A 12,368-nucleotide genomic window follows, 5' to 3' on the forward strand; every position below is an offset into this window, starting at 1 on the left:
CTATTAATAGCTTAATAATATTTATATTTGAACATATAGCAGAAATTTTATTTAGGGAATTCTGATTTTCGTAACAACTGACTGATCAATTTCTCACATTGTTGGCAGTACTGAATTTAAGATTGGGGAGTGAGCAAGTTAGTAAACAATACAAATAATACTGTTGATTGAATTGCCCGGGCGTTTTTGTAAATATCTATATTCTTCTGTATTTATAAAATTTTATAGTTAGTATTGGAAATCAAAAGTAGCCAAATACTTGATTTGGCTCTTCTATGGAAAATTAAAGATATTTCTTATTGTATTATATTTTGTTTTATCAAAAAGTATTTCTCTTTTGCATCTGATAATAAGCTTAAGGTAATTAATTCACAAAATAATATGTTAACCATATCTTCTATTGTTTATTCTTGTACTAGGTAGTTTCCAAATTATACAAATATTTTCCTTTCATGCAAAGTAAAAATGATCACTGTTTTCTAAATATTAACAATGAAATATCTTTTAGAAAAGGAGAGAGAAATGGCTGAGGAAGAAATCTGTGGATTTCTAGATGTCAAGTTTTGTGGTAACAAGTCCAAAGTTCATAAGGTAAAAAAGAGAACATTGGGCCCTTGGAAAGTTTGGAAAAGGCATTGGTGTTCCTTTCAAAAGCTAGGTTCTGAATTAGGAGTCAGAGTAAATCTTGATTATTGTATTGGCAATGATAATAGTTCATCATCAAATGACAAAGAGAATTTCATAGTAATACCATTGGATGCCATTATTTGCCGTACCCAATCTAGATCTAAGCAATTTGCTTTTGGTATATTTCCTATCAAAGATAGGAAACCATTGCTCTATTTAGCTGGTAATTCAGAGACAGAGTCACAGCGGTGGATGGCAAATATTAGACAGCTATTAAGACCTAGAAAGCTTAAATTTGCACCAGGATCTTATAAAATATCTATGGTTGACAATCCACATTCCAAAGCATCAGGGTTGACAGGTATTTAAATTATTATTCATAGAATGAATCTGTGCTTTTTGAAGTTTAATTACCAGAATTTTTTTTAGGACTATATGGTGATTTGATAACAAGCACACTAGGAGTAATAATAAAGGATATTCATTCTGGTGAAACATTAGAGAATTTTGAGTGGGATGAACTAAATCAGTTTCATTTGATCACGGCAGGACGACCAGACGATGTTAAATGTATTTGTGTGATTCATACATCAAAAAAATTCCGTGCTGGAATTGGTGAACTACATTTGTTTTGTTTAGAAGCTGGTAAATTGTTGCAAGATTTGGTAACTCAGGGCCGTGGTCCAAGACACAAGCAAACTAATGGACGACCTTTAAGCTTAAGTGAAGGTGATATTAGAGCAATATCCCATAATGAACGTTTGCGAAGTTATTCAGTAACAACTGGAAGAATGGAATTAAAAATATTATCTAAAAGAAGAGAATCTAACGAAAGATATGAAGAAATAAGCTATAGAATGTCTGGTAAAATAAATGAGGATGTTTATCAACCAGAACCATATGGCCATTATCATGTTAGAAGATACTCTGATATTTCTGCAACTTCTGGAATTTATGAAGAAATTCCAGATGAATCCGACATGAGTGCAGTAGCTGCTTCAAATTTTTATATGGAGAATCTCTTTTGTAATCGACTGTCGGAAGAGCCACCACCTTTGCCTCCACGTCAGAGGTGCGCTTCGGAGTCCATGAAAGGAAGCAGGTTTGTATTCGTTCAGTTTTCCTTCATGCAATATTATGCTTGTTTAACATTACATTTATTTATATTATATATATATATATATATATCTTTTTAAGGTTGCAAGATATTCGGGCTTCTGGACCTAGTAGTTTGCCTTTAACATCTCATAAAAACTCTGTACGGATCGAGAAAAATAATTTGGGATTCCAAAGAATAACGGATGAGTCTAATTACGTTCCCATGTCACCTCGATTAAAAGATATCACGTTAGTAGAAATGCAAGCGGCTCTACAAGAAAATGATTACGTTATTATGCGATAGACGGGACATCAATTGTGCAGTAAACAAATTCTCGTGAGAAATCTGTTGATATTTGCTACCTAATATTTGATCTCGCTTTTAAATTTTTTTTTAAATACATGTATACATGTTCGAAAGAAAATATAAAAGATAAGGCATGATTGAAGTTAATTCAATTATATGTAGATATAACAGTGAAGAGGTCAGAAACTAGTTTAAATTTTATTGAACCTACTGATTCGTACAAAATTTCATATACTTTATTCAAAATTATAAATTTGTACATGTGCGAGGCTTCCGTTATCGGAACTGTATTGGAGCGCGTTGTTGCAGCAGACCTATGTTATTTAAGTGTTAAATACGGCAGAACTTTTTAAATTTCCTTAATATTAAATATTCCTTCAGTCATTAAATTCTCTAGATTTTATATTTTTCTAAGCTAATCTGTGGCCGTTAACCGATATTTTGAGCCTAATCCGTGATTTGTAAAAATATCAAATTCTTCACGACTTAGAAGGGCTCCACGTACATCGTCCAAAACGATCATCTTCGGATATCTATAAATAAAAGAAAAAAAAGACTATCACAATTCCGCGATAATAATATACATACATATATGTATGTAATAGGTATATTTGACATCTGCATCATAAAAAGTTGTGAATTTTATACGAAATATATGTATATATATACAAGTAGCCTGATTGAAAAAGTATATTTACCCATTATCACTGCATCTTTCCCAAGCTTTCGCCAAAGACATTCTGACTAAATCCTCTGCAAGGCATTCAACAGCCTAGCAAAATATAAAATATGTAGGAAATTTAATTTTTCACTGATTTTTAAATTATGTAAAAATATATATATGTAAAACATACCCGCATTATCATTCGACCAGCTGCGCCATGTACGACAGAGGGTACAATTTCTTCAGAAATTAGCTTAATACCAATTTCTCTGGCAGTTTCACAAATAAAATCATAAAACGGCACTAATTTCTTTTCAAGTTCCAATACTGTAATTTTCGTGTTTACAAATTCCTTATGCTCTTTTCTTTCTTTCAATTCTTTCTTGCTTTCTAGTGCAACATCAGTATTTACAACATCAACCTCAATGTCCAATTCGTTGGATTGATGTAAATTAGAGTTAAGCAAATTATCATTCGATTGATTTGGATAAATTTGAAGCCACTTGCAAAAAGTATCAGGCTGTGTACATGTAGAAATGCTTTTGGCGATTGTGGAAACGGGTAAACTCTTCTGCTGTTTTATTGACCGAATACTCAAATTCGGACAAAGAGGCGTATAACCGTGCAATCTCGCCCAAATCATTATTTCCTTAGTGGTCCATAATTCTTCCTCCGTGAATGGCTTTTTCTTCATAAAATATCGTATCATCCTTGCTCGATTCCATTCACAGGCATTTCGCTTCGCTATACTATAGCTAAAGTATTCTTCTTCGCTCGTGCAGGCATAAGGATGTAGTCGTCTGTAATCGGAGTCGGAAGCATTTTGAGTTATCAAGGGCATTCTTCTAACAATGAATCGCAATAGGCCTTGAACGTTCAGAATATTTGCTATCTCAATTGTTCGGATAATTTCGTCATAAAACTCCTTTTTACTTTGGAGCTTGTATTTATCCTTCCCTAAAGTGATTTTCTGACGTGATAACTTGAATTCCTTCAATTCTTGATTGTTCACTTTTAACACCTGTTCAGTAGTTGATTCTTTTTCAAAATTAAAAGAAAGATCATTTGGTGAATTTCTCCTCTCAGCTATCTTTAGTACTGGTACATTGGAATTTACATTTAAGAGAATACTTTTAGAAACTTGAAGCTTTAATCCTTGTTGCACCTTTGTTCCATTAGGATCTCGTTCTTGGATTTTAGTTTCTGTGCCTAAAGGTTTCTTCAACAAACTAATACCACGAGAAGTACTTAAATTTATCCTCGATTTTGCTGAATCGTTATTACGGGCATAATCCATACCTGCAATATCTACAGGAATCGTTTTATTGTTCTGAAGAACTAAGACATGTCTATTTCCAGATGGTTCAAACAATGGAGGAATAGAAATTTTCAAAGGACGAAGGTTCGAGTGAACTCTGGAGCAACTTAGAGGAAGTACTTTCCGATTAACTTCATCTAACAAAGGTATGCTTGTGCTTGTTAATTCCTCTTGTACCTTTAAGTCTGTTAAATATCCATTTATTAAAAGTTCACTTGTTATTGTGTTATTAGTTTCAGTGACCTCCTCTCTATCTTCTTTCTGCTGATTATCTACTGTGACAATCTTATGTAAAAATGAATTAGTTAATGTTGTTGATGAATGGTCAATAGTTAAATTTCTTTCAGAATCATTTAAGTACTTGGAACCACAATAATCATGATCAAGTTCTATATAAAATAACAGTTTTTTCACATTTATTAAGTCTTCATTAATTTCTATATCTTCTGAGGGTTCTTCCTTAACTACCACTTCACTGCCCTTATCTGTTAATTCTAATGTTTTATTTATGCCGTTACTTATAAAATCAGACATGAGATTAGAATCTTTATCATTTTCTAGCTTCACATCGTAATTATGCTCATTCTCATTAAAATCTTCATCAATTACTTTACCCGTATTTCGTTTAGAATTTCGGGAGTCTGCATAGATCCATATATCGACAAGTGTCTCGGATCCTAAAGTTTGTAGACCAGTATAAGTACGGTCTAATTTCAAATAATGAATTATATCCATTGGCTTATTGAGAGCACTTTTAAAATGCAATTGTACTCTTAGCGGGAATTCACCCCAACCGCGTCTTGAAAGACAAAATGGTGCTGATGTAACTTCGACAACATCATTAGGTCTATAACTAGGATGTAAAAAGAATCGAACTTTGCTAACAAAATCATTAATATCAGGATTTTCTTTATTTCCTCTAACATACATGGTCCATTTGTGACTAGCAGCATCTTCTCTCCATTCTGGAGGAATCCATTTTGAAATGTTTCCAATAATTATACGTTTCCTCACTTTGTGCCTAATACCTCTCGATGGACATTGAGACTCTGGGACTCCACTTTTTGGTGGAATATATCGTGGAATTTTCTTTGGTCGTGGATCTTCGTCCGTTTCATTCCTTCTTTTCTCCAATCGATAATGTTCAGAAGCTTCTTCTATTTTTACAGCATCATCAGTGGTACTTGATGGGTATATCGAAATTGATTCTGATGTGGTAAAATAACTGTCTTTGTTAGATATTGTTGACGTAGAAATAATTGAACTGTCGGATAACTTTGGTGATTTACCAATCAGCTGTTTTATTGCAGGATGAATTTGAGTTTGCTTTGCTTCTCCATTTTGTGAATTTTGACACTGTTTGCGATTATAAAAGTCAGCAACAATAACATAACGCAAAAGGTGAAGGATTTTTGATGCTCTATGCAATCTTTCTTGTAACTCTAAAACTTCTTTCTCTTTTGTATTAATTTCCTGGGAAAATTCCCTTTCAATAATAGCAGTTATTTTTCTTGCTGTACTGCTTCGTGCTAAAATGAAATAACAATAAAAACGAATGCAAATAAATACAATTAATTCTGTATATTTTATTCATTGTACACATTCAATTTTTAGTAATGTTGTTACAAAAAGATAATTCTTAATATTAAAATAAATGGAGTATAAACAGGTTAGATACAATAGAAACATCGTATAAATTTGATAAAAAATTTCATATATACCATTTTCTTCGTAAATTCGTTGATGTTTTTCATCACTTGCATCGGATGGCCCGTAATCGGGATCTTGATCTTTTAAGGCACTCATTTACCATAGTTGTTTTCGAACGTATAATAATTAAATGGTAAGATATTTAAAACCTACTTTTTGTATTTTATATGTAATAAAAAAATCTGTTTTATCGTTGATATCAGTTTCTTCTTATAGTACTTGTAATTTAAATGACGACCATGTGCTTCTTTTAAACCACCCTTTGAACAGAGGGTTGCAATTCGAAGTGTTGATACAACTTTCTATAAACAAACGGTGGAGGTTATATTTTCCATGAAATATTTTATTTCAATCAATGATGCTGATTATTTCGACAACAGAAAATTTATCGCACATTTGACAATAATTATCTTACATACATTATTACAAATCTGATATCATAGTGACAGATATATATATATATATATATATATATATACATACATCATAGTTTAGTTATATTGTCCATATGTTATCTCATGATACCGTTGAAATTCTCAAGAAAGCGTGACAACACATGTGAAGTATGTTATTAGTATTGTATTATATGTATACATACGTAAAGTTAGCTTAGTAACAACAGGTGTGCTTTGTAGTAAAAATATTCAATCAACTTTATTATTATTTCCCTAAAAGTGTAGCAAAGGAAATTCGTTAAATTTTATCAGTGTTTTCCATTCTGCCTATTGTATATAATAGAAATCTATCGAGAATGTCGCTTCAAACTTTTACCTGAAAAATTAATCCTATCAATTTCTACTTGACTGATCGAAGTATGTAACATTTGCTCATTAATATTAAAAATTCGAAAAAAAAACCTGGAGTGTACTTAGGCAATATAGAGTTCGTGTTCTTTAAAACAACTGATAAATATCTAGCGTAGGGACTTTTATGGTCGGGTATAGGGGAAATACCACGCGACAGATTGGCAATAGGTAGCCTCGTAGTGTGTGCAAGTGTAGTCATGGCTGTCTGACAAAACATTCGAAATAACACGAATTAATGTAGTAGTTGGTTATTAAAGGTATCATGCTGTATTTCTTACAAAGCGCTATATTGTCCTGATTTAAATTCCGAAGAGTTAATTAGTGACATATTACTAAAGGATCAATTCGCATCCACGTACGTCGAGGTGTACTTGGTAGATCATCGTTGGGAATAATAATAAATAAGTGGATAGAGCAATTGTGGATCAGGAAGGAAGTTACGGGGTTGAAGGCGCGGTGAGCGTAAGCCTGCGAGGTTCTCTTCTGAAATCTTGTTAAAACGAGCGTCGCGTCTGAACGACCACCGACGATCGATTACGCAAGATGACCATTCTGTCGAAGAAGAAGACGAACGCCTCGAAAGATAGACGAGAAGGAGGCAGCACTTCCGAAGTCGATGTTCACGGAGTGCAAAACGAGCATACCTCCGGATCCATCACACTGCCTAATAGCCCATATCAGGTGAATGAATAATCTCTTCATTGCAGCTATACTACTTACACAAATACTTCTAGTTGCAAGTAGTTGCAAGAGCGAACCTTAAAACGACCTTTTGCGAACCGTGACAGGTACGTGCAGCGAACGGTTTCGCAGTCGATCTACACGGGGTTCAAACTGATCACGGATCTGGTTCTATCGTTCTTACAGGGAGCTCGTATGAGGTAGGAAACATAAAAGCTAATTTTTTTTTAACCCCCAATTCCCATAGGTCACATTATGAGAAAATATTGGAAATATTTCATCAGTTGTTCATTTCTATTTCTATTGATCTCTATTGATCTTACATGTTTTACGAGTCTACTTTGAGATACATGTAAAATATATTTTACTTTACTTTTTTATTTTTATTATAAATTACACATTTTTTGTTGGTATATACATTTCATTATTTTAGTAAACAAAAAAAATATATGTTATAATTTGGATATGAGTACTATATTAGTATAAAATATATTCACATATTTCAGATGCACATAAAATCTCAAATGATAGCAAACAAATCAAATAACACAAAAAACATACTTTTGTTCAAGATACTGTTAAAAATGAATGAAACCAAAATTCTGTCAACAATATTATGAATTAATGTATCGGAATAGATACTAAACTGACTATTAGACTTACTAGACTTGCTAGAATGCATTAGAACCTATAAACTATTGATTTGCTTATGTTATAGAACAAATAAGAAGTATTTATAGGTGCCTATGGGAATTAAGGAATTAACATTACATTAGGTATTTTTCTTTCCTTTTTTAGTATTAAATTTTTATATAAATACCCTTAATTTCAAATCTATCCTTTTTTTATGGAATATCATTTGTCATTTGCTATGTATATAATAACTCCCTATAATTAATAAAAATATATTATAATGTATTCAACACTTATATATGTGTTCTATTATATGTTCTTCTATTAAAGTCAAGTGTAGATCGTCGAGAAGATAAACATTTTGAAGAAGGAAGTGGTCCCAGTCATGGTAAACGCCACAGACAACGAGCAAGTCCGCATAGGTACTGTATGAAAGACCAAAGAATTCCCAAATTTGTTTTATATCATTGTATTGTCTATCATTTTAGATATATTCAGTCTGGTATATTGTATTCAGAAATTTATGTTTTGTTTATTTTATGTTGAGTGTTTATTTTACAGTGGTTGTATTGGAAGAAATTCACGTTCAAAACGTGATAGAGAAAGAGATAGGGGTCGTGAAAGAGACAGGGAGAGAGAAAGAGAACGTGAAAGACAAGCTACACCTCCCACTGCATCTAGCAGTGGATTACAAGGTTTATATTTGTAATGCTTCTTCTATGCATACATATATTAAATTTATCACTTAATATTAGAACAAGCATAGATCAACTTAAATTATATTGAAAAAAGACATTTTTCTTTGATATTACAATTTTTTATATAAAATAAGAAAATATTTCTTAGAAAAATAAATAATAAATAATACACTTTACTTAGCTACGGATGGTAGTGTCATAGCCAATAATCGAATGGCTATTGTTGGGGCTGCTGCAAATATAGAACATGAATTAGCTAATGGATATAATAGCGGCGATGAATATACTGGCAGAACTGGAAATAATCTCACACTGGCTGAATGGCAAGAGGTTAGTTATGAAATGATAGATAATTATGACAATGGATAATTTTCATTGTCAAATTTTTTGATTATATTTTTTTTTTACAGCGAGATAGATGGTTTGAGAAACGAATGCGAAAAATGGGATTTATCGTCAAAAAGATGGGTGAGGATGGAGCATGTCTATTTAGAGCTGTTGCAGATCAAGTTTATGGTGATCAAGAAATGCATGGTGTAGTTCGGAAGCATTGCATGGATTATATTGTAAGTATTAAACACAAAAATGATAGAAATCCATTATTTAAAAATAAATTTATTAATTATATGGTGTAATTTTCCAGGCTTCCAATCAAGAATTTTTTTCTCATTTTGTAGCGGAAGATTTTAGCACATATGTAGATAGAAAACGACAAGAATATGTACATGGAAATCATATAGAAATGCAAGCAATGTCTGAAATGTATAATCGTAGCATTCAGTTATATTGCTACAGTACTGGTGCGTGTCAATATGCGCTTTGGTAAAGTTAATCTTTTTGTGCTTTTAATATTACCTTTTGTAATTCTACACAGAACCAATTAATATTTTCCATACGATGGTCGAAAGTGATAATGAACCGATACGATTGTCTTATCAACGTGGTAGCCATTATAATAGCATAGTAGACCCATATAAAGCTACAATTGGTGTTGGTCTTGGCTTACCTTCATACAATCCTGGTGCGGCGGATCGACAACTTATATCAGATGCAGTTCGTCAAAGCGAAGAATTACACATTGAGCAGGTAGAAAATTACTATAGTTAATTGTTATATTTAATATCGTTTTAAACTTTAAACTTCTACAATAAATGAAAAGAACAATTATTTTTGTGCACAGACGATGCTAGAAGATAAAATAAAAGCAACTGACTGGGAAGCAACAAACGAAGCCATAGAAGAACAAGTTGCCAGGGAAAGTTATTTGCAATGGTTAAGGGATAATGAAATGCGAAAAGCTGTAAGTTCCATGCAATTTTTATCTATTATTTTAGACGAGTAATACTAAAAAATTGTTTCTTGATTCAATAAAGAGATCAGCGAGTAGCAGCAGTACAAGTACGGTAACAAGTGCGCAACACAGTCATGCGCATTTTCACCCTCATGGAGGTCGTGGTCAACAACGAAGTCACACTTCTTCTCCGACCACGACTCAAACTAGCCAAGATAATTTGCGTAATTCTCCAAAAGTCCGTTTCTAGTTATTAATGTTACTAAGACGATGTAGCCTATATATATTATGTTGTATATTATGTTTTGTATGTTTTAATTTATAATTTCAGGTAAATGATTCGGTAAGATACAATAAAAGGTCTCCGCAACACCAGTCAACACAAGGATCTACCATGTCTCACCTTGCCTCAGATTTTGAATCTAAAATCTCTCAGGAACCTGTACCAGGTAGTAGTAAAGAGGCTCATGCTTCACCGGATATCTCGTTATTCAACCGTCTTCCTCCCGAAGTATTTGGTAAGTCAAGTATTAGTGATTAAATTAAATGTCAATAACTAAGTTACCTTATGATATATAACTATAATATAGGTACAGGATGTTCCATTATATATTTCACGAGGGATTAAAGCTATATTTTAACAAAAGTTGTTTGATTTAAAGCATGATATCATATGATGCAAATCATTTGCAGGTCAAGTAATGGGGGAGATTTTAAGTGGGAGGTGAACTTTATTGTTTTAAATGGAATCATACATTTTTTAATATATTAGTCAGCATTTCATAGATGCATTGTCATTGGATTTGTCAAAATAAAGTTAAAATATTTAAATAATCAACATAAATAGATTAATACTTTCTTATAGGGAATGTATAGATGGATTGATTGTTTTATTAAAAAATGTATGGTTCCATTAAAAAAAATGAAGTTGGCCTTAAAATCTCGCCTACTACTTAATCTGCAAAAAAATTATTTGCACCATATGATGTTTCCCTCTTACCAAACAACTTCTATTAAAACTTTTTTGGTTATGTTAATCCCTCGTGAGATATGTTTTCAGTTAAATGAAACACTATATAATTAATTTTAAATATTTTGATCAAGAAGAATAATTTTGCTATACAAAAATATGTTCGTAATTTACTAGGTTTGACTGATTGGGAAGACAGTGACATACTCTCGCAAGTTTTGGCTACATCACAGCAGGAATATTTAGACAGCTTGAAACAATCACGGAGTTCTGCCTCTTCTGGAAATGATACTAACAATATACTAGATTCCAGTAATAGTTAATTTTTAAAATCGTTATTGATAAAGTTCAAAAGAATACTGAAGCAAAAGTATATGCATTTGTATGCAGCGTTTTTCATAGGATGTGATATATCCGAAAAATAAGATAGTTCTAAATCAAAAAAATGAAGCAATTCTTAGTGTTATCACATGGTCATTAGTCACTAAGAGACAGTTATGTTGAATGCATGCCTAATAAACTTAATTACCGGCTGCAAATCGTATCGCATTGATTTCTGCTAAAGTCATTGCGTATTTCAAATCAGATTCGAGTTCCAAAGAAGTGGTTGGATTATAACTTTACCAAATATTAGCACAAGTGTTTAAGTGTTTAAGTTTATTCAGGATGCATCTGCTTTTCTCCATTAATGACAAGAAATTTAATCAACAAAGAAATGATCACGTAAAAGCATCAAGAATTGTTTTCTTCAGTTAAAACGTCTTTGGTTTGACGTATGAGTTTGATAATGCATCTTATGGGATACTCTGTACATACTGCAGTATCATCTAATTCTGCATTGCACTAGGGTATAAGGTGGTTTGCTTTTTTCATTGGAAATAAATGTTTGGTGAGCATCGCTCAATTCAAGAATTGTTAATGTGTGCACGAGTGCTCTAAAACAGAGTACATACATCGCGTTAACGTGCACACTTTTTGAAAAACTAGAGTAGCCATATTGTTTTGCCAGCAGTGTTTCACCTTATGGACAGGAACTTTTTTACGATCAAGTCTTAAAAAATAACCTTTTTTTGTCGTTGTCCATCTATATTAAATTGTCTGCGTGTTCTTGAATGCAGCATTTACTATTGTGAATTATGCAATTCAATCAGGTCAACTGCGTCACTACATCCTTTTTTGTGGTATGATATAATACATCTAAACGCTTTAGGAAAAAAATCTTTATTGCGTTATTTGTAAAAAAAGAAGAATAAAACTACTACATGTAATTTAATGCCCGAATTTTCCCTACCTTTGCATATGTGCTTTCGTTAATACATATGTATAGAGAATGTTTGCTAACGAATCTTAGAGACTTTAAATAGTATTAAAACAATACTTTATAAATTGTGAGCAAACAAGAATGCGTTTTTGTAAACACTTTTTATGAATAATAATAAATCCACAATCTATGCACATCATATGCATATTCTCGAAATATAATTAGATTTCATTTGTGCATTCCAAATTATAAGCACAAATGAAGAAACAACGAATTCCTTATGATTTTCATACGATGTTATTTG

The 12,368-nt window shown here is 32.2% G+C and overlaps 3 protein-coding genes across 10 annotated transcripts; 2 read left to right on the top strand and 1 right to left on the bottom strand.

Annotated features, from left to right (window-relative positions):
• Nucleotides 1-91: 91 nt before the first annotated feature.
• On the top strand, nucleotides 92-4,298 carry LOC126923422 (uncharacterized). Of its 2 annotated transcripts, XM_050736860.1 has the most exons (5): nucleotides 92-360; nucleotides 509-988; nucleotides 1,057-1,729; nucleotides 1,825-2,062; nucleotides 4,056-4,298. In XM_050736860.1, exons 2-4 carry the CDS (start codon nucleotides 523-525, stop codon nucleotides 2,027-2,029), a joined length of 1,344 nt encoding a protein of 447 aa, XP_050592817.1. In that variant the 5' UTR covers nucleotides 92-360; nucleotides 509-522; the 3' UTR covers nucleotides 2,030-2,062; nucleotides 4,056-4,298. The 2 variants fall into 2 exon arrangements, with proteins under 2 accessions (XP_050592817.1, XP_050592816.1); XM_050736859.1 differs by lacking the exon at nucleotides 4,056-4,298 and having other exon boundaries at nucleotides 1,825-2,469.
• LOC126923408 (YEATS domain-containing protein 2) lies at nucleotides 2,247-7,269 on the bottom strand. 4 transcript variants are annotated; one of them, XM_050736819.1, is made up of 6 exons: nucleotides 6,496-6,623; nucleotides 6,323-6,392; nucleotides 5,736-6,026; nucleotides 2,887-5,543; nucleotides 2,731-2,804; nucleotides 2,247-2,565 (listed from the first exon to the last, which is right to left on the bottom strand). In XM_050736819.1, the coding sequence occupies exons 3-6, from the start codon at nucleotides 5,818-5,820 to the stop codon at nucleotides 2,448-2,450; spliced, it is 2,934 nt and encodes a 977-aa protein (XP_050592776.1). In that variant the 5' UTR covers nucleotides 5,821-6,026; nucleotides 6,323-6,392; nucleotides 6,496-6,623; the 3' UTR covers nucleotides 2,247-2,447. The 4 variants fall into 4 exon arrangements, with proteins under 4 accessions (XP_050592776.1, XP_050592777.1, XP_050592778.1 ...); XM_050736820.1 differs by having other exon boundaries at nucleotides 6,208-6,392; XM_050736821.1 differs by having other exon boundaries at nucleotides 6,323-6,495; nucleotides 6,582-6,600.
• Nucleotides 6,633-12,076, top strand: LOC126923415 (OTU domain-containing protein 5-B). Of its 4 annotated transcripts, none has more exons than XM_050736835.1 (13): nucleotides 6,635-6,787; nucleotides 6,869-7,211; nucleotides 7,319-7,411; nucleotides 8,175-8,266; nucleotides 8,406-8,539; nucleotides 8,724-8,872; nucleotides 8,953-9,108; nucleotides 9,186-9,342; nucleotides 9,417-9,628; nucleotides 9,702-9,842; nucleotides 9,916-10,071; nucleotides 10,165-10,351; nucleotides 10,981-12,076. In XM_050736835.1, the coding sequence occupies exons 2-13, from the start codon at nucleotides 7,074-7,076 to the stop codon at nucleotides 11,124-11,126; spliced, it is 1,761 nt and encodes a 586-aa protein (XP_050592792.1). In that variant the 5' UTR covers nucleotides 6,635-6,787; nucleotides 6,869-7,073; the 3' UTR covers nucleotides 11,127-12,076. The 4 variants fall into 4 exon arrangements, with proteins under 4 accessions (XP_050592795.1, XP_050592796.1, XP_050592792.1 ...); XM_050736837.1 differs by having other exon boundaries at nucleotides 6,636-6,787; nucleotides 9,723-9,842; XM_050736838.1 differs by lacking the exon at nucleotides 9,916-10,071 and having other exon boundaries at nucleotides 6,633-6,787.
• Nucleotides 12,077-12,368: the final 292 nt, after the last annotated feature.

Source organism: Bombus affinis, chromosome 13 (genome assembly GCF_024516045.1).
Source record: "Bombus affinis isolate iyBomAffi1 chromosome 13, iyBomAffi1.2, whole genome shotgun sequence".
Lineage (NCBI taxonomy): Eukaryota > Metazoa > Arthropoda > Insecta > Hymenoptera > Apidae > Bombus > Bombus affinis.

Excerpts from the sequence above, each read along its gene's own strand:
- LOC126923422 (XM_050736860.1), top strand. The coding sequence starts at position 523 with ATGGCTGAGGAAGAAATCTGTGGATTTCTAGATGTCAAGTTTTGTGGT. Across the intron at positions 989-1,056 it reads CAAAGCATCAGGGTTGACAG|GACTATATGGTGATTTGATA; the intron begins GTATTTAAATTA and ends AATTTTTTTTAG. Across the intron at positions 1,730-1,824 it reads GAGTCCATGAAAGGAAGCAG|GTTGCAAGATATTCGGGCTT; the intron begins GTTTGTATTCGT and ends TATCTTTTTAAG.
- LOC126923408 (XM_050736822.1), bottom strand. The coding sequence starts at position 5,820 with ATGAGTGCCTTAAAAGATCAAGATCCCGATTACGGGCCATCCGATGCA. Across the intron at positions 5,544-5,735 it reads ACGAATTTACGAAGAAAATG|CACGAAGCAGTACAGCAAGA; the intron begins GTATATATGAAA and ends ATTTCATTTTAG. Across the intron at positions 2,566-2,730 it reads GAAAGATGCAGTGATAATGG|ATATCCGAAGATGATCGTTT; the intron begins GTAAATATACTT and ends TTTTATTTATAG.
- LOC126923415 (XM_050736835.1), top strand. The coding sequence starts at position 7,074 with ATGACCATTCTGTCGAAGAAGAAGACGAACGCCTCGAAAGATAGACGA. Across the intron at positions 9,343-9,416 it reads GTTATATTGCTACAGTACTG|AACCAATTAATATTTTCCAT; the intron begins GTGCGTGTCAAT and ends AATTCTACACAG. Across the intron at positions 10,352-10,980 it reads TCTTCCTCCCGAAGTATTTG|GTTTGACTGATTGGGAAGAC; the intron begins GTAAGTCAAGTA and ends GTAATTTACTAG.